At 38.0% G+C, this 20,254-nt stretch overlaps 2 protein-coding genes across 6 annotated transcripts in view; one reads left to right on the top strand and one right to left on the bottom strand.

Annotated features, from left to right (window-relative positions):
• Window positions 1–96: 96 nt before the first annotated feature.
• On the bottom strand, window positions 97–7,004 carry LOC114466553 (protein tyrosine phosphatase domain-containing protein 1). Its single transcript, XM_074783809.1, is given in 15 exon segments — window positions 97–218; window positions 1,506–1,541; window positions 1,544–1,622; window positions 1,701–1,883; window positions 3,248–3,286; window positions 3,289–3,413; window positions 3,416–3,569; window positions 3,572–3,700; window positions 3,702–3,722; window positions 3,724–4,259; window positions 4,825–4,962; window positions 5,038–5,156; window positions 6,282–6,362; window positions 6,442–6,607; window positions 6,952–7,004. Coding segments are annotated over 15 exon segments (1,974 nt in total). The 5' UTR covers window positions 6,998–7,004.
• A 2,680-nt stretch (window positions 7,005–9,684) lies between these two features.
• The window catches only part of LOC114467691 (protein bicaudal D homolog 2-like), a 54,853-nt gene continuing 44,283 nt past the window's right edge, over window positions 9,685–20,254 (top strand). For all 5 annotated transcript variants that reach the window (XR_003674542.1, XM_028454175.1, XM_028454174.1 and 2 more), the window contains exon 1: window positions 9,685–10,204. Coding sequence is in view for 4 of the 5 variants with exons in the window: in XM_028454175.1 (XP_028309976.1) it covers window positions 9,965–10,204 (240 nt within the window). In the remaining variant the exon portion in view is untranslated. The remainder of the gene's footprint in view (window positions 10,205–20,254) is intronic.

The raw sequence follows: 20,254 nt of genomic DNA, 5'->3' as shown, positions 1-20,254 counted from the left end.
TGGACGACAATAGTGATTTTCTTTAACTTAAGGCACAAAAACACCTCCATCCTCGCATTGGGCCATGAACCTCATATTCCCTACTAGTTGTTTAGGTCAGAGGGACATGTCGTGGGCGGTCTCCTCTGTTGTGATGATTGACGGTCTTACGTCCTCAAGGATGCACTTAAGAACTTTAAACATGGACCTCTGAGACTTCAACCCCTCCTCAGACCTCAATCCACCTGTTTAAAAAAAGACAGAGCTCATTTAATACAAATGATGGCATGATGGTTTAGTGCAGTGTTTCTGAAATGAGGGTACGCGATAGCACTACAGGGGGTACTGAAGGAGAGAGAGAGAGAGAGAGGACACTTAACAAATAAACCATTAAAAATATCTGCTTTTATGTTAATCATACTAAATATTACCAGCAACTCACAAAATGACAACAAAACACACCAAAATAAGAGAAAAATATACTGAATAATTAAAAGAACAGACGAACAACAACAAAATGACACCAAAAACACACGTACTGAGAGAAAAATCCCTGCTATTACCAGCAACACTCAAAATGACAACAAAGACACACTAAATGAAAGAAGAATACATGCAAGATCACTACGAAATACACAAAAATAACAGAGAAACATAAAACGACATAAGAAATAACCAAATTACACTAAAAACACACACACTGAGTTAGAATACACAGACAAAATCACACCAGGAATGCACAAAATGATCTTGGTTTAGAACATGAACTGAAAATATGAGGGTCAGTCTTGGTCTCACACCAGGAGGGAGATGACTAGAAAAAAAGCTGTAGAAATAAAATCTATTCAGGTGGCACTAAATACTGCTTCATTTCACTTATTTACAAAATGTAATTCTTTAAAATGTGTGTTATCACTCATTCATTCCATCATTATGATCTATAGTTGTTTTTTTCACAGAATTCTGAGTAAAATTGTAGTAGGACAAAGAAGGTACTTGAGTTTAGAAATAAGAGAAAGGGGTACTTGAGTCAAAAAGTTTGAGAACCACTGGTTTAGGGTTAGCGTGTGTGTAACACAGCTAGAATACACTCGGTTCAAGCCCTGAAATGAGTTTTGTAACCAATTTCTATTTAATTTGGATACATTTTGTGGAATAATTTAAGGAAAATTGCATGACTTTGAAGAAAATAAGAATTGTGACAATAAAAAATGATTGCCATCATGTAATGTAAGCATGATAAATGTGTGAGCTCTGCATCTACAACTGAAACAGTTGGTAATTTACAGAATTTGGTGCTCTGAAGCATGTGTGAAACTCAAGGCCCAGGGCCAAATCTGGCCCTTTAGAACATCCTAATCGGCCCGCAGGGGAAAGTAAAAATGGCTGAGAAAATGCTTTAGATATCTCAGTATGGTTTGCAAAGGGCGTAAAATATCTGGCAAACTTAACATGAAAAAGCTCGGTAACATTGACCATATTAAAAGATATGTAACTTTTCATGGGAGTTATTATTGAAATTTTGCTCTCTACCCAGGTGAAAGCCTTGACAGTGCGATTCAAAAGGCTTCTTCTACTTCTTCTGGTATGGTCTGCATATGAGCCATGCAGACGAGAATGCAAGTCAAAGTCTCCTTAGGGCCCTGCAAAGATGCAAAGATGTGACAAGGTTCTAAAATGTTCTCCTTTCACACCACAACCAGGACTGAAAGCTCTCTGACCGTATCCAGTGAAGTGAGCATAGTCTGAACATCAGGGTTGTTCGGGTCCAACGCCTTGGCTTCCTGGAAGGAGATGATTGGCTCTTTCAGCTGCTCCAGCCATGCCCACATGAGTCCAGTGAGGATGAAGGGGTCACGCTCCATGCAAAGCCGTTCCCATGCACCGCCTTGGTTCAGCTCCGCCTGTAAACGTTACAGTAATTAAATTGTAAAAGGATGCATTAAGAATTCACTTTTGATAAACTGTAAATTAAAGATGGGACAATATAACAAGATTTATACATTGTATCGCAAAACGTATAAACATCACAAGATGTAAGGGTTTCCCAGATCCCATATTGATATTGAATATTGGTGCAATACAAACACTCCCTTATAAAATTAGTTTTATTGGATTTATTGAGGTTGTTTTTCTGGGTCTTCTATTATATTTTATTTAATTGTAGAATATTCCTTTGTTTAATGTTAAAATGTATGTAACACATTGGTTAATAATTAATTAATTAATTAATTAATTAATCAGTTTATCTCATACTTGCTGTTGCTGACTATTGTTCTGTGTTTGAGTAATATCACTAGATCAAGCCTTTTCTAACAGTCCACACTACAATATATATATATATATATATATATATCATAAAAGTATGTAGGATTAGTGCTGATATCAGATCAATATGGGTATCAGCCAATAGTCAAGGCAGTAATATCAGTATTGCCTCAGAAGTTAAAAAAAAATAAAATAAATTGTATCGGGACATTTCTAATGGCTAGAGTTAAAAGTCAAAAGTTTTTTTCTTATTTTCAATAATATCGTATTCTGAACTCAGGCTGTGTTCGAAATGGCACACTCCATACTATACACTACAAACTCAACCAGTATATACTGTCTACTATATACTCTAAGTATGATTAGAATGATGACTGTTCCCACTGAAGTATATTTTGAAGTTTCCCAAGGTACATTTTGAACCAACAATACCAAAATCCTGAATCACACTGAGGCTAAATATCTGTGTTGATTCTCCACCTTTGAAAGTTCTGAAAACATTTTAGGAGAGAAAGTGACCGAGTAGTATATTAACATGTGCTCATTTGATCCATAAAACTCACAAACCTTCATTGTGGTACTAACAAAACTTCGGGTTAACTTCAAAACAAGAGCCCTATTTACAAAAGCGTTGAAAAACTAATAGAAGACAAGAAGAGGTGCTTTTGTTTTGAAAAAATGATTTTTGATTTTTAGCTGGAAGCTGGTCCCAGGACGCTCGTAATTCATCACGTATGACTAGTGTGCCCACCGTGCACACTTGAAAAATGTCCCAATATATTATACATCCAGGTACTACTCGCACACTCAATCTCTCCATACTATCTAATGAACACACTACATGCTCGTTTTGACATCACATTTAGTATGAATACTACGTTACTATGCAATTTCGAACACAGCCTCAGTGTATCGTCCCACCTCTACTGTTTATTTATGTCTAATTTCTTTTTAACTGATACAACAATGATGATATTGATATCTGATATCGACATGCTACCTGCCAGGTCAAAACTTTGCTCCTGTGATATTCTTCTCCAATCTAGACAAAGGGTCCACAGCCAGAGCTTGTGCTGCTAACAACCTTCTGGCTTCCAGAGACAGCTCTGACTGCAGCGTGATGAAGGGCACGTATGAATTTTCTGGTAGGTCCTCCTCGTCTCTGCCAGCTTCCCGTTCATGGCGAGCTTGTTCCTCTGCTCTGCCTTCCACCTGGACAATATGCTGTCCTTCTTGTCACGGTCTCTGTTTCCCACGGACTCGCTGCGCTGGATGACTGTTCTTCTTCATCTTCTATGCACAATGGAAGCATTACTTTGGTCTGTTTATCTTGGACTTGCCAGAGAGAACCTGTTGAGGCCTGAGACGAAGTGTGATAGGTTGTTGCTCCAATGGCGGCTGGGACGCAATTGGAGCTAATTGGCATTTCAATGTTGTTCTGTGACACCGATGTCCATCGGATGTGTGAGGAGATTTTAACTCCGAGCCCAGTCGCCTCAGGTCGGACTCACTGTAGCTCAGACTCCTTGCGATGGTAGAAGATGGGGGCTCGTTGAAATGTCTGGGTAAGGTGGGTGTACCAGGCAAACGGGGTTCCTTGGCAAACGCCTCAGGGCCCATTTTCTCAATGATGCTAAGGGTCATTTCTAGATCCTCAATGTCAGGCGCCTCTAGAATATCTTCCTCAATCACCTGCCGGTTTTCTGCGATGTCCACAAGGAGCTTACACACAAGCCGGACGATCTTTGGAAGATATCGCAACTCCTTCCTCTCAGTACCATGCAGGATGTGTCTCTGCCGGTTCAGGTACTGAGTCAGGGTGACGGGGTGTGATGAAGGCTGAGCACAGGCAAACACACTCCTCAAAGGGTTCAGGAACTGAACAAACTGTCGGACACACCGCAGCTGACCTCGGGTCTGAATGGAGTTGGGGCGTTTGGCACGTACAAACAAAATTGCCTGATTGGCCGTCATTCTGGTGGCATAGGCCAGGAAACATGCTAACAGCACACCTGGCAAAAGAGAAAAAGATCAGTTTTAACTTGCACAGGTAAAATGGTAGAGGTGGGAACAAGTCATTGCTTCTCAAGTCTTCTCACTGACGTCTCAAGTCAAGTCCCAAGTCAAGACAATCAAGTCCAAGTCAAGTCAAAAGTCCTCAACATTAATTTACAAGTCTTAACAAGTCATGACTCCATAATGTATCACAGCTCGTACCATTTTACAGAGAAAGTTTAGTCAACTAATATAAACAATGAATTTCTTGAATGGAGTACATCAGGGGTCATCAACCTTTCTGAAACTGTTAGCTACTTCAGGTACTTCATAGTACGAAGGGCTAAAATAACTTCTTAAATACAACATTTTCACAATTTCACTTTAATTAGAGTAAGATAATAAGGAAGGCTATAGCAGTAACTGAAAAAGGTAGGAAATGTTGAGGTTTCAATATGAAACACTATTCCTCCTAATTTATGCAATTGTTTCATTTTCATCTAATTTTATTGAAAAAAAGACCTTATTTATACCATATTACATATAACAAACATGGAACTGTTCTTTCATCCTCAAATGTACCTGTTCTGCCAAGACCGGCGTGACAATGGACCGCTATCTTTCCCTCCTGAAGGGCAAAGGCCATGACCTTCACAATGTCCAGGACTTTTGTCAAGCTGGCTACTCCGTAGTCACTCCAGCCAAAGTTGTAGAAATAAACTTTAAATAATGACACAGTTTTGGTTACTCATATGCATACTGTATCTCACTGGAACATTTTCTCCGATCACTTACTGTTGTTTTCCATAAAGACCTCAGGACAGTACGAGAAGCCACTGTTGGGCTCCAGAGGTTTCCCACAGGTTGCGTGTTCTCCTGCTGTCTGGAGGTTGATGAGTGTTTTGATGCCATTACTGCATAAATCACACAACATCATCACTGTTTTCCATGTACTTCATTATTATTCAGTAAATTTTGGTGAGTTAAAGCTGTAGTATGTAAATTTCCTTATATACAGTAATTTGGTCAAAAGTCCATAATTACCTTTGAGCGTATTGTAATTCAAAGTGTTCAGAGAGGAAAATGAAACTCCGCAACTTGTCTTGGTTCTGTATTTCAGCTTTAGAAATCCAGGAACGTGACGCTTTCATTTCAGCCAATCAGAGATATTTCTACAGAGTGCACCATGAGCTGTTTTGGGGCGTTACTAATGGCTGCTCGACTGAAGTTAATGCACGTTCACGTCCCATTGGTAGTAAAAATGCAATGGCGGACATTCCAAGGCAAAGCAAGCCAAAAAAGGGAGACCAATGTGGAGAAGCAATAGAATAAAGGACAAACATTCGGGTAGAATGGACTCAACGGAGGTCCGTAACTACAGAGTGATACGTGCTTTAATGTCTCTAAAACATCAGTAAACGCTATAATAACACAAGACAAAGTCACTAGTCTCTATTAAGAAAAAAGTCACTAAGACCTCCTCAGTTGTGCGCGAAACCGGTAAGGGATGACATGTTTCGAAACAGGAAGCTGAGGGAGGAGAGTATTTGTTTCTATACAAGTCTCACGATTCTACATACTGCAGCTTTATGTCATCCTCCACATTTAATTCAGTTGTACCAGCGACGGTACTCTTGCATGTAGAATACTGAGGATAATTGTGCTGTATGTTATGGTGTTTATGTAAGTTTAATAGTTATTGATTAATTGGCAAATTGAATTTGAAAACTGTACATTCAAACCTATTGGAACAGTGACATTATACTGATTCAGAGAGTGATACTGACTCCGAGGACTAATGCTGATTCTGAGGGCTTATAGAGAATCCGAGGGGTAATTCTGACTCAGAGGGATACTGGCTCCAAGGAGGGGTTACAGTATACTGACTCCAAGGGGTAATACCGAAGTAAATACCCCTTTGAGGGAAATACATCAAAAGAATGTTTTCATTGGGAAAGACTGTTCATCTAGGTTTTTTCTGCTTTCTCTTTCAGATAGATGCTCAAAGTTGGTCGGCTGAAATGATATACAGTATATACCTTTTGAACTGGTCAATAAGATTAAACTTCTCAATGATTTCTGTCGATGGTCTGGATGTAGCGAGAAGCTGATCAGTAACCCTGAAAGCAAAAGGAAAGCCAGTGAGTGCTGCTTATATTACATACATAGAGTCATTTGTAAAAGGCTGAATAATAGTACCAGGATGAGTAGAGGCCTCTAATAGCTTGTTGGTCATCTCTCCAGTAACTGGGATTGTCGTACTTGCAGTCTTCACCTCCACAGGCGATTGAACATTGCACATGACCCGGAATGACGTGACGTATAGCTTCTCCGACTAGGGTGTACTTTGCTCTCGGGGCTGTGACTGCATTTTAGAGGGCAAAAGACGATCAAAAATAGTCAAACTGGTTGTGATTTTAAATCATGATTCCTGTATTTTTAAATACTACATACACAGTCCTTGAATCACGTCTCTAAGTACTGGACACCATTAAGAGTCCATCAAATGTGGATTGGACTGCTTCACCTAAATAGTTTAGAACTTACCTAAAGTGTCTAATCCATGTCTGACGTCCTAAGTGTGTCATTGGAGCGTTACGGCAAATATAATTAACAGTTTGATCTTATAAATGAATGGAAAAGACAATGTTGGCCAAATAAAAAGATGAGTTTTATATCACAAGTAAGTTTTCCTAATGGTTTACTTACAGAATTCCATCAAAGAACTGCCACTTTTCCTCACAGGGAACTCCATGTGAACAGTTGATGATGATCATAGCAAAGCCTGGACAGACATGCATGTTTCATGATATTATGTCACACCAAACTTTTTACCTCATCTCCTGAAAACAGTGTTAAATTCTTCAAACCTGTCTTATGATTGAATACAGTCACATTAATGTCTAGATTTGAGCCAAATAGGGCCATTTTAAGGGTTGGGATCAACTTGATGCATTAGATAATAATGAGAATAAATGAAAGGATATATTTACCTTTTGTGAATAAGGCCAAATGTTGACAAACGTGTCCTCCTGCACTGGTGTGCACAGCTCTAGCTCCCGTTGTTCCCTCTGATGATCAGTGAAAAGTCAATCCTTTGGCCTTTGCTTGATGTGATTGGTCTCAGATTACCTCGGTGCGGCGAGGACGGAAAGATTGCCTTTCAGGAGCTCTTCACTGAATGACGAGATCAATAAAGTAATCAAGATTGTGTGTGAAGTCCCATCAGCAGCAACAGTAGCGTGTTGAGAAGAAGCTGTGATTGAGTCTTCCATGCACAGACAGACAGACATGTGTGCACTAACAGGAGGTGGAGGAGCAAACCACAGGGCTATTCCTGACTCCTCTCAGATTAGACTCCTAATCTTATTATGTATGGAAACAAAAAGTAACGCTACAGCTCCGTCCTATACAACTCTGTACTACACCGTTTACATATTGGGGTCTTTGAATCCCATCTTCTGCACCAAGCTGTCCATCAGATTATAATGTCAGCATGTGGGATGTCATGTTTCATAGTTTTATTATTGTCAAAATTATTTGACAGCGTTAGATTACATTTTAAGACTAAACAGGCATATGCAAGAACAACTAATCTTATTATCCTACCTTTCACCTTAAAGCTGTTTAACTTTAGTTTAGCATGGAGGGCTTGAATCATTATTCACAGCTTCAGCAAATGGAAAACCCTTTTAAGAGTTGGTGCCAAGTGGCATTATACACATTTCAGTGGAGGTTTTCAATGATATTCAAATATAGTTTAAAATGTTTCATTTTTACTTAAAAGAACTCTACATTTTTAATATAATTTAAACTCAGAAGTCACACTTATCTCTCCTGTTTTTAATGATGAGTCAGTTGTAGAATCTGCGCTGACTTTTTAAATATTTCAAAAGCGCTGTGACATCAGATTATATGTCCTAATAATATTAAAACTTAAATTAAAGCAGTGTGTTTCTCCTGAATGAAATGAGGTGCTGAAGAGCAACATTAAGCAGCTATGAAACATTGCAAGTCAGCGGTTTGTCAAATCCTTATGTACATTATTATTATTATTATTATTATTATTATTATTATTATTATTATTATTATTATTATTATTTTTAGTGGTCCCTTTCAGAGTACCTAAGGTCATCGTACAAACCAGTCTAAAGTGTTCTACACTGTCACATTTCAATCATTGACACACTGATGGCAACTGAGTATGGAGATAGATATGTGTTTTTATTATTCAATAAAGAAGAAAAAACATTTTTTTAAAAAATAAATAAATTCCTTGAAAAAAACAAACCTTTTCAATAAAAAATATTTTCAATACAAAATATTTTCAATAAAAAAAAAATTTTCAATAAAAAAAACCTTTTCAATAAAAAACTTTTCTATCAAAAATAAATATTTTCAATTAAAGAAAAATTGCAAAAACGAATTTGAGACCCAAAAAATTGCATTTGAACACTTTTTGATTGAATTTTTTTTTGATTGAAGTTGCCTTTTTATTGAAAATGTTTTGTTTTTAAATTGAAGTAATTTTTTTATTGAAAAGTTTTTTACTTTTTATTTTTATTTTATTCTATTAAATAATAAAGACACAAATCTACCTCCATAACTGAGCAGCCATACAAGGTGTTTGCTTCAAAATCCAACCACGAGAGGTCACTAAAGACTTTTTTAGATACACACGCCGAGATAAGTGGTATCTATTACAATTACACAGTTTACAAACTGAGTAATTTGATTCCTAATGATGAGTTTAGTAATTTTCACGTTTAAATTACAATTTAGATATTTTCATATGTGTTTTGTGTTTTTTTGTATGGTTTTTATTGTGTTGATCAACACGTGTATTATTATTATTATTATTATTATTATTATTATTATTATTATTATTATTATTATTATTATTATTATTATTATTATTATTATTATAGATTTATACTTGGACTTCAAATGCCGTTTTGCCGGCTGTTCCTTACATTTATGACAACAAATGAGTTGGAGCCAGATTTCCGTACTCCACATAAGCATTAAGAAAAGCACTCTGGGTAATGAGTTTATTTTGGTCAACGAGACATGGCTTTGTGACTGAATTTTAAAATTAATACACTGCATTTCCCAGTGTGCCTTGCTGGTTGACAGTTGCTTCCCAGCTGATTGCGGAGGCGTGTGGCGCACATAAAGCTATATTTAGATAGCGTCATTACGCTACCGGCTTGAAGGCAGCAATACCTTCAAAACAAAGTGGAACAGCTCGAACTACAGAAGGATAAACTATCAATGTAACAAGAATTTGAGCATATATTATGAGTTTTTGTTTGAATTAGTGTCTATACATAAACAATAGACGATACATTTCGTGGCGTTTTTATAGTTTGATGCAAATTTTCAATACATGTGGTTTTATTTTGAAAATAGAAGACAGAACTTCCTGGTCGCCGCTAAACAGACAGTCCTCCCGCTGCGGTGCTTAAGCTCTCACAAGCCGGGCGAAGAGGAAAGGAAAGCGCAGGAGCGCAGCGATGGGAAAGTCCTAGGAGCTCCTGACGGACTCTGCTGACTAGAAAACACGAGCAGAGCCATCTTCATGACCAAAGCAACGAGAGCGAAAGCGAGAAACAACCATGCAACTTAAATACAGACGAAATTGAGCTGTCGCTTCATCTTCTTCAAGGTTACACCCGCAACGTCGTCTAGTCGCAGCAACCACCGTCACCTGTAACCGACCATGTCCGTGGAACAGCAGGGATATCCCGAGCCTATGAGGCTGCTCGAGGCCGGGCCGGAATGGCTGCGGGCCGAGATCGAGCGTCTGTCCCGGGAGCTGAGTGAGACCACCAACGAGAAGATCCAGGCGGCCGAGTACGGGCTGGCGGTTCTGGAAGAGAAGCAGCAGCTCAAACAGCAGTACGATGACCTGGAGATGGAGTACGAAGCCGTGAGGCAGGAGGTCGACCAGCTGAAAGACGTGAGTTCTGAATTTAAAACACCATATATTTGAAAAAAGTCACCAGGCATCCACATATGCCTTTTTTATCATCGCTAACACCACTCACTGCATTGCAGGGCGTTCCCTCTACCTGCTCGGTTTAACTTTAATGCCCACAAATGGATTTTAATCACTCTTTTTTGTGGCATTATTATGGCCACTTTCTTTCCTTCGACCTTTCACAGTACAAGGTCATATACCTGCAATATGAGGATGGGATGCTGGTTCTTCTCATCCCCACCCCCTCCACAACCAGTCAGGGTATCCCCACTGCATTGGCCCTTTGATTTATTTATGGAGCTCTAAAGGTTCATTCCTCTTGGCTTTTCCTAGTTTGGCACATAGTAAAGAGCAGATGTGACAGGCATTCATTCTGATATGCAGACTTCTACTAAATATTAATGTAAAAATGATATTTACCCATATTTTTAAAAGTAGTTTTTTTTCCAGTAGTTTGGGTAAATGTAAACCTTTTCAAATGTAATCTAAGGGTCTAAAACATGTGTTCAAACTCATGGCCTGGGGGCCAAATCCGGCTCTTTGGAGCATCCAATTTGGCCCCCAGGAGAAAGTAAAAATGACAGAGGAAACATGAATCATTGTGTAAATGAAATTCAACAATATTTGCAGGGGCTCACATATTTTCCTTGATTAAATCTAAATTGGTCACAAAAAGGAGGAAATGTAAAATGAAGATCCTATTGGTTCTGATATCTATTAGATATTGCTTGGATATGGTCTGTTTCTTACATATTTAGTATTTTATGTGTACGTAGAAGTGCAGACTATGGAACAAAAATGTTGAAGTTACTTGTTTTGCTCCATGAAATCTGTGCCCACTTAAGATAAAACTGTTTCATATTTGGCCCCTGAACTAGAATGAGTTTGACACCCATGGTCTAAAACATCAGACAACTCTATAATAACACAAGATTAAGTCCCTACATTAGTCATTAGTCGCTATTGAAAACAAAAGTCTGAGTCTCTAGACATTGTTTCAAACCTGCCACCAAAAATAAATTACATGTCAAAGTATTCCAGACCTTAAAACAGGAATTTCAAGTGGATTTGCAAGAAGGCGTGTGTTTGTTTGAATTTTGAAACTTCCCGCTCAGCTGAGGGAGGGACGAAGAACTTGCAGAAGCGTTATGACCCATGATTGGGAATGGAAAGAATGTGGAGAGTGAGATAGTGAGTTGCACTCCTTAGTGACACATGATGACGGTTGTGGCCGTTTTTTTGTTTCCTGAACAGTGGAATGTCTTGTTCTCTGCTGTTTGCTTTACAGTTGGTCTGTTTTTATTCATTTGGTGCAAAGCGAGCAGTTGGACTGATTTACAAGGGTTTTTTTCTACCCTTGGAAAAGCCACTGGGAATATAAAAGACTGTTGGTTGACAATTGCCCACATCCCCTGTGAGGCTGACTCATTCTCTGTCCTCCCACTCAAAAAGCAATGAACAGTTGAGTTAGTTTTCTAAACCCCTGAGTGCTTTGTCATAAATCTACTCATTGCTTGTCTGCATCTCTGACACGCAGTCGGGGATGATTTCAGGCTTTGTGCTGATTTCCCTTCGTCTTTCCCTACCCCAGTGGCCTCCTCTGCATGTGGTTCCAAAACACAGAGGAGGTCTTTTGGCCATCTCAGCTTCTGCCTGGATTTCCCATGATGGTTTAGCTGTTTATGCCACAAAGAAATGTCAGTAAAAAAGAAATGCAACAAAGAAATGACAGTAAAAAAGAAATGCAACAAAGAAATGGCAGTAAAAAACAAAACAAAAAAGCTGGAAAGAATTTCCCAACCAAACCATTGCACTGGGCAAAGATCTTAAACTCTGGAAAACAAACATTTGTGTGTATTCTCCTGGTTTTAAAGCCTAAATCTTGTTTGAAGTACTCAAGTGGACATTAGGATCCTACTCAGGTGCAATGTCATCTTATTTCTGTTCTATAATGGAGTGGAAATACCGTTTTAGAGAGAAGAAACTCATTTGTCCGCTAACAGCTCTGCAGAGGTTCCTTTTTGCCACGGGCCTCAGTTATCCTGGTTATCTCTCACTGATCGGATGTTAACCTTTTGAGCAACCATGGTGTGGCTGTGCTCGTCCATCCCACCGCCCAACCCCCAACCAGACCAGAAGAGATGCTATTAAGAGAAACATAAACATATTCCAGCTTACATCTCTCGCTGCTCCTTCTTCATTGTTGTTGGTTGAAGCAGAAAATGTTGGTATGAAACACAAGATAAGGATTTAAATGAGAGCTTATGCCACTGGGAAGTTTGTGCAGGGCTGTCCCGATCTGATATTGATATCGGATATTGGTCCAATATCAGCCAGAAAACGAATATCGGATTTTATCGGACTGCATCTAAAATCTCCGATATCATAACCGATATAATAATTACATTTTTATGTATTTTATTCAGTTGTAGAATACTGTAGATATTATGTTGAAGGTTAAAATGTATGTAACCAATTGGTTAATAATAAATGGGTCTGTTTTTCTCATCCCTACTGTTGATATTTATTGTTCTCTGTTTAGTAACATCACTTGATTAAGCCTTTTCTAACATTCCGCACTACAAAATAATTAATAAAAGTATGTATGATTCATGCTGTTATTGTATTGGATTCATATTGGTATCGGCCAATACTCAAGGCTGCAATATCGGTTTTGGATCGGAAGTGAAAAAGTTGTATCAGGACATCCCTAAGTTTGTGTATTACTTAATCCAGATTTACGGTTTAAGATATTGTAAATCTAAAGAGAAAATATAGGTTTGGGCTACTTTAATTGTATTTGTTGCACAAATAAATGCCTGTGCAAAATAAGAATACTTATTTAACTTAATTTATGGAGAAAAAAAGTGTAGTTTTTGTTTTAATATGTCATCCCAAACAACAGCAGCACATACTGGTTTTTCAATATTGGTGAATGTTGATTGATGGTTTGTTTCCATCCATTTGATGGGATCTTTCCTTGACCAATCGATTCAGATCGATGAATTATTACTTGTAGTCACACTCAATAAGTGCATTACTGCTTTTTTTAAGTTTTGTATCTCTATTTATCACCTAAATTTGTCAGCCGATGTGTTCACAGCAGATTAATCTGAAGTGACACATTGTCTTTTAAACAGCTATCTGTTACACTGACCTTCATATGATTAAAGTAGATTGTGAAAGGGATTCACAACTAACACAGGATTCTCCCTACGTGAGAAACTTTTGCTTCTTCGTTATTGTTTTAAATGCTCAAACAAAACTCTGTGGAATCCTCCCTGGCCGAGAAACGTAATCGCTAAATCATCATGACAGCGAACAAACAATCTTCACCTGTGTTTGGACAGGGGACTGCTAATCACACATGCGTGCACGTGCACATTCACTGGGGCAGGCATGCAGTAAAGTATAGGATGATGGAGGAATTTAGTGCTTCGCTGTTGCCTGGCAACCACACGGCTCTGAGCCATAAAATGACCAGCTGGTGTTTGTGGGCAATTGTTAAAGGCTGTGGAAAAATTACATATATGATCACAAAGATATCCTTACAATCTAACACCATTCTGCACATGTTGATGCAACTCCTCATCCAGAATTTCACACATATTTGCTAAAATTCTCACTCCCTGTCTATTGAATTATTTCTTCTTTTTCTGCTTTTAAGTAAAGCCTCATTTCCTAAACAATGTATACTTAGTACAGTATAAACTATGCACTACTAAATCAAGATTGAACAGTAAAAAATACACTTCTTTTTGCATATCGTGCAGTTCTCCAAACAAGTGTCCAATCAACCACTAAATGTTCTGGTTCAAGGACTGTTTGAATTTTGCTGTTTACATTTTAACATCATGACACCAAGAGACGCCCAAGGACACATGATAAGTTATCGAGTCGTTGACATTTTTCTGTTGTATACAATGTCACTTTTTGTGTTTTTCTTTCTTTTAATAAATTGTTTGATCAACTACAAATGTCTGTTCCGACCCAAAGGCATTCATTTACTACATTTTAGCATAAACCATCACATAATTTCTTGTAATTATTCTGCTGTGTAATTTAATGTGGATTACCTGCACTTTAATCAACAGGCATGGCTTAATGTGGCTGAGTTAATGTCGACTAAAATGTGTGTTTGGCAAGTTGTTGGAGCATTCATTCACATTAACCTTGATTACAAAGGACAACACCAGTCACCTGGTATAGTTGTCCAGAATGGGTTCATTAACCTGAGAGGATAATCCTAATGTTGATTCAGTATTGTATATTGCAGTACAGGTTCTCAACCTTTTCAGCCAGTGATCCCCAAAATAAAGCTCCCAGTGACCTGAGACCCCCACTGTACATGTAGGTGGTTGAACACAGTGGTGAAATGGGGACTTTACTATCTGCAGAAATTGGTTAAAAGTGGCAAAAACTGACAGAAAAAGTGGTTAAAAGTGTTTTAATTGGCTTCAGGGGTGGGGGGACGGGGACATGACAAATCATTAAAAAGTAGGAACATGACAAATCGTTAATGTGGTTAAATTGGAAAAAAAAATAAGCATGAAATATAATGAAAAGAGGATAAAAGTGACAATAATGGGTCAACATATTTGACATTGGGTGGGAAAAGTAATGGAAAAGGTTTATAAGTGCTGAAAATGTCTTGATAGTTGGAAATAAATGCAGAAAATAACTGTCCTGAAAGTAAAGTAGCAAAAATGTATTAAAAGGAAGAAAAATACGGCAAGAGAAAGTGATAAACATAGGCTAAAAATGGCAAGTTTGGTGTCGTTGCAGAAAAAGGGTGAAAATGGGAAAATTGTGAAAAAATTCTTACTTGAAGGAATCTGGTGACTCCCTCACAGTGTCTCGTGGCCCCAAGGTTGAGAACCCCTGGTGTAATGAATATGATTTACTTGCTTTTATTCCCCCATACTTGAGACCTCGAGTGAAACTCCACTATGGCCTCATATGTCTCCTCTTCTGGTAATGTAGGGATGTTTGTAAATGATGGTGTTCATTGACAGTTAGTGCATTCATGGTACATTCTTCTTATTTTTAAAGACTAAACTCAGAGACACTTTTTGATTGTTCTTACTCAGCATGATAAAGAAGTTCTTGGCTTCTCTTTTATCTTATCATGAGCGTGGCAGAGTTCAGCTTCAAACACAAGGGGAGGAAGCTAATGCAATTATGCTAGTTTACCCCCTCAGCTGTCGTTGATGCACTTACTGTAAGCCACTCACCGACGACATCAGGTGCCACACCTCCAACTGTTGTTGTGTTTCTTTCTTCTGGATGTAAAGGCTCAGGGTACAATCTGTGCTGCTGTGGGAAGGGTCTGGCTATCTATATAATTGAACTTGGTCTTCTTTAGCCCTTCTGGCTTTCTCAAGTCAATTTAATGGTACTGAGGCCGAACAAATGATGCAAACAATATTTTGTTGAACAATTTCAAAAGAGCTAACAAATGCTAGATGGACTTGTTCTAAATACACAGTTTTTACTACCTTTGCAGTTTGGAAGTATTTTAAACAAGAGTTCAAACCTCCGCCAAGTGCCATATATCCTCTTTACTAAATATTTGCAGTTATTTCTGGGTAAGTGATCCTGATCACGGTACAATGATCATTCATACTTTAAAGGCCTGGAAGAAATGCCTATCTCCATGAATTACCATACAGTAGGTCCAATTGTAAGGGCGCTCCCATTTTTGTTTTTGAAAAATTGCGATGAAATGTGCAATCCTGAATGAATCCAGATAAAACTTGTTGAAGCCATCAAGGAGCCAACTCGACACAACTGAGTCAAATTTCATAAAGATCGGTCAATTACAAACCGAGATATGAATTTTTAAAATTTGGCTAATGTTTTTAGATTTTTTGAAACTGATCCAGAATCACTGTAGGGTAATTCCATGTAATTTCAACAAATTTCCAGGATATCCCGCTCATGTCAGTCTCAAAACATTCTGTAATTTTTTTACCAGTTGTTCCTTATTAATTGAATTGGCACACTGAAAATGGAAGAAAAATAAGGACGTATGAAAATTGCCTCATACCCCTCTCACTAAATTGACCATATCTCAAAAAGTATTAATCCGATCAAACTTACAATTTGCAGTGTGCCTATTGAATAATCACGGACCAACTGCTAAAGATTTCAGAATTTTTTGAGACCCAATTGCGTGGGCCATTTGTGAAATGACATGGAATGACCCTATATATATATATATTGATCCAGATTTCCTCCAAAATATGAACAGACTCTTCCATGGCATGGTATGATATTCTTTGGTTAAAAAAATATCAAAAACCATTCAGTAATTTTGACGTAATGCTGTTAACCGACAAATCAACAAATAAATAAACGCCAGGGAAAATACGACCTTCTTAGGATAGGTAATGATTAGCCACAGTCACACACCAGTAAAGATAAAGCTACCAAGTGAGTTATTGAGAAAAACCTTTGGTCAGGAAAATTGTTGCTCGTGGACAATCAAAGATGGATCAAACCTTTACCCTCTGGATCAGATCCAACCATAGTCCATCAGATTATGAAATCATAATCACAGTCAAGGCCTTCTATGGCTCATACACCACTATCGCAGTCATCTAGTCACACACCATGACACCAACCCCATTTCTCCCCTCCCACCTATCCAATATCTGTACCACGTTGTGGAATTTAACCTCGTAATCACAACGTCAAATGTTTTTAAGCTCAGTCAAACCTGGTTGCTCTGTACTCAAACTTTTGGCCCTTTGTGTGCGTGAGCCCACCGAGGTTAACTGGTCTTGAGTGTCACAGATGCATAGAGGGTTAAATGGCAGTGAAACAGTGTGTAACAAAAGAGAGATTGAAAGAGGCGCTTCATTGTGGTTCTTTTTGAAAGGGTTGGTCACAATTGTGCCTTTTGAAATGATCCACCACCACTAAAGAATATATCCCTGTGTTCTTAAACAAAGATGTCTGATGTGGCTCCAAAGTCAAACAGCTGGGCTGTTGAATACCGATTGGACATCAGGGGAGAAAGGGGGCCATAAATAAAGGGTAGTTTTATTGAATGCTCCTATATATATTTATTTTAGGTTGTTGTCATTTTTCACTCCCAGCCTTTATGAATTCCCAGTCTTCCTATTAGCTGTGATGCAACTTTTATCACAATTTAGGAATTGATCATTGCTAACATTGAGTATTCTGAAATCTTTTGTCCTTAAATCCTATGAACAAAACACCATCAATATGTGAGTGTGAATGTTAGCAAATGGTTGTGAGACGTTTCCATTCCCAGTGAGTGAAATGTTTGCACTGCCTGGAATGTCCTTTGCCTCCATGTTTGAAAAATAGCGTGTTTGTGCAGTGTGTTTTAATGAGTTGAATCACATGTTTATAAAGTTAGTCATGTGATGTGTTGAAAAATGTGTTTACTTTGCATTATTTGTTCATTTTAATTTTCGTCTCTGCACACATCTTTATCGCGATTAACTATGAAATCTATTGTATGATTATTTTTTATTTTTAAAGATCCAAACTTTAGATATATTTTAACTATTCACACAGAGTGAGTCAGTGAGTGGTACATGCATTGAAGCAGTATGCTAACACAGCAGGGTCATGATTCAGCTGGTGTAATCCAATTACTGCAGACTAGCACCAGATCAGGCTAAAAGCAGCAGCTGAGGTCATAGTAAAGACTGTATGCCTCATCATACAACAAAGTTCCCTGAAGCAAAATGCCAGTTTTCAGTTTCATCTCAAAAACTTTATTCGTCTGACTGTCAATGATTGTAATTCTGCTCACAATGAGTTCAGTGTTTAAACACGCGACTGTGTGAGGTGTGTGCGTCTGAATCTGTTTGTGTAAGAGCACAATGGCTGCATTTTATTCACGCTGCTACTTTGGTAAATATTTAGAACTATTTGTAACAGCATTGTGTACCATACTCGGAGAAAATCTAACCAATGGCTACCAAGTACCATACTACTATCATGCTGTTAACAAATGGTAGCTTGTTGCATCATGACTGCAACAAAGATCAAAGCTGATGACTACCTGTTCACTTTAGGTTGACTATACAGACTCATTCAAGGCTAAAAAATATTTTTGGATTTGAAAAGATTATAATAAGAATACATTTTATTTCTTAGGCACCTTTCCAAACCTCTCAAGGTCACCATACATTGAAAAAAATAAACAATAAAATATGAATGAATGCAATGAAAACATACATGGCTATAAACAATCAAGAGAGAATAAAAGAAAACATAGAGGAGCATATTATGAATAACATTATGGTTATAGTTTCTGACTGTTGAATAAAATAATAGTATTCCAAGCTAGTTTTTTTCTTTAGTTTTTCTGGGGCTGCATTTTCCTGATTATTGATGCAACCAGTGTGCTAGCAGAAGTTTGCCTTTAGCAATTGGCTAGACAATAGCAATAATAATTCTTTCAATAATGATGCTTTATTTCCTTTTGTTAAAAATCTCGGTAATTGTTATTTTGTTTTTGTTTTTTGTGGTCATAAGATCTCTTACCAAAAACGTCGTCCATCATTTTTTTTTTGTTCCTTCCTCCCATTGAAGCTCCTGCCTCCTGTACCCCCACCTCTGCATCCTGTTTATTCGCTAAAGACTCTTTAAATAGCAGAGCAGGAAGTATGTGATTGATGATGCTGTGTCAGATTAGAATGTTTTAGTGAATCAGAGGAAGTGACCACATGATGATGCCTGTGACTACCGGTAAATTTTTCAAACATATAATAAATATTTGTTAATCTCTTTAGCAAGAGTCAAGTCTGTTTTCTTGCAATAACACTGACTTGTTTTGGATGTAGCACTTTTTTTAGTATTGTATGTTGACTTATAGTGGAACAAGCCCGTGATCTTTAGTAGACACTGTAAACCTGTCAAATATTAGGTCTTTGAGTAGTTCCTCATCTCACAGTTTGAGGAGTGCTTATCATGTGCTCCATTATTTCTGACTTGCTTAACCTAAAATTAGTGAATTGTGATGCATTTAAAGACTTTCTGACTAATCCTGTGTAGGGAGTTCTTCAGATGTGTCAATAAGTTCCTCTTTACCCTGATACTAGTCTTTTTATAATGTATTCCTAGCTATATTAGTGTACAGTTGGTGATTTCGTTAACTGCAAATCTAAAAGCATCCACGTATGTCCCTAACAGACCCAAGCCTTATTTTCATTCTAAAGAGAAGCTTTATTTTGCAGTTTATCGCAGTTGATTAGCCCCAAACATAGATTCATAGACAGATTGATGTCTCTTTTTACATTGTGGCTTTCTGGCACGCCCTTCTTGGGTTTCTCTGATGTTCACTTATCTCGGTTACTCGTGGCCTGACATAGTGTTCACATCCATGTATTCCTCCTAAATTAATTAAACCAGGGGGCAGATTCTGAGTGTCTTCCTTTTTCAATAGGCCATCTATTCAAACCGTTAGCCGACCCAAATTCAAAGGGATGCGACTTCACCCTAGGGGTCCTGTTAACTTCAACTCCACAATGCAATCAGAGAAAAGCTTCATGTCTACATGGCTCTCCACAAGCCAGACTTCCCTTCCACCTTAATCCCTTCCCCCACTTCTCTTTTCCCATGGCAGCTGTCGTAAATATGCCAGTGGGTCCCCCTATTGCAATGTTCTGTACCCCAATCATCAGGAACCTATGATTAAAAACCTTTAGGCTGGAGAGAGAAAACGATGAAATGATAGATTTGTATTTTGAGGCAGGGGTAGGCAGGACTGCAGTTACCTTAAAGTGTAATTGTTGACCGATTAAATGCAGGACAGTTATTTAAATGATTGTGCTGGCCACTTGAGGCTCCTTGAGAAGGGAGAAAAGTCAGATCTTTTTCTTTGTGGGTGCTTGTTCATATTACACATTAAATGCATCTTCTCTCAGATTAGAGTATGAACTGAATGCAACCCTGAAGTGACCCGCATGCGCAATACAATACGTGACCACACTGGCATAATGATATCTAGAATACAATAAATATTGAATCATTTACCGTTCCACT

This window comes from Gouania willdenowi, chromosome 7 (assembly GCF_900634775.1).
Source record: "Gouania willdenowi chromosome 7, fGouWil2.1, whole genome shotgun sequence".
Classification (NCBI taxonomy): Eukaryota; Metazoa; Chordata; class Actinopteri; order Blenniiformes; family Gobiesocidae; genus Gouania; species Gouania willdenowi.
Note: the sequence above shows the minus strand (reverse complement) of the source record. Positions and strands in the feature narration are given on the sequence as shown.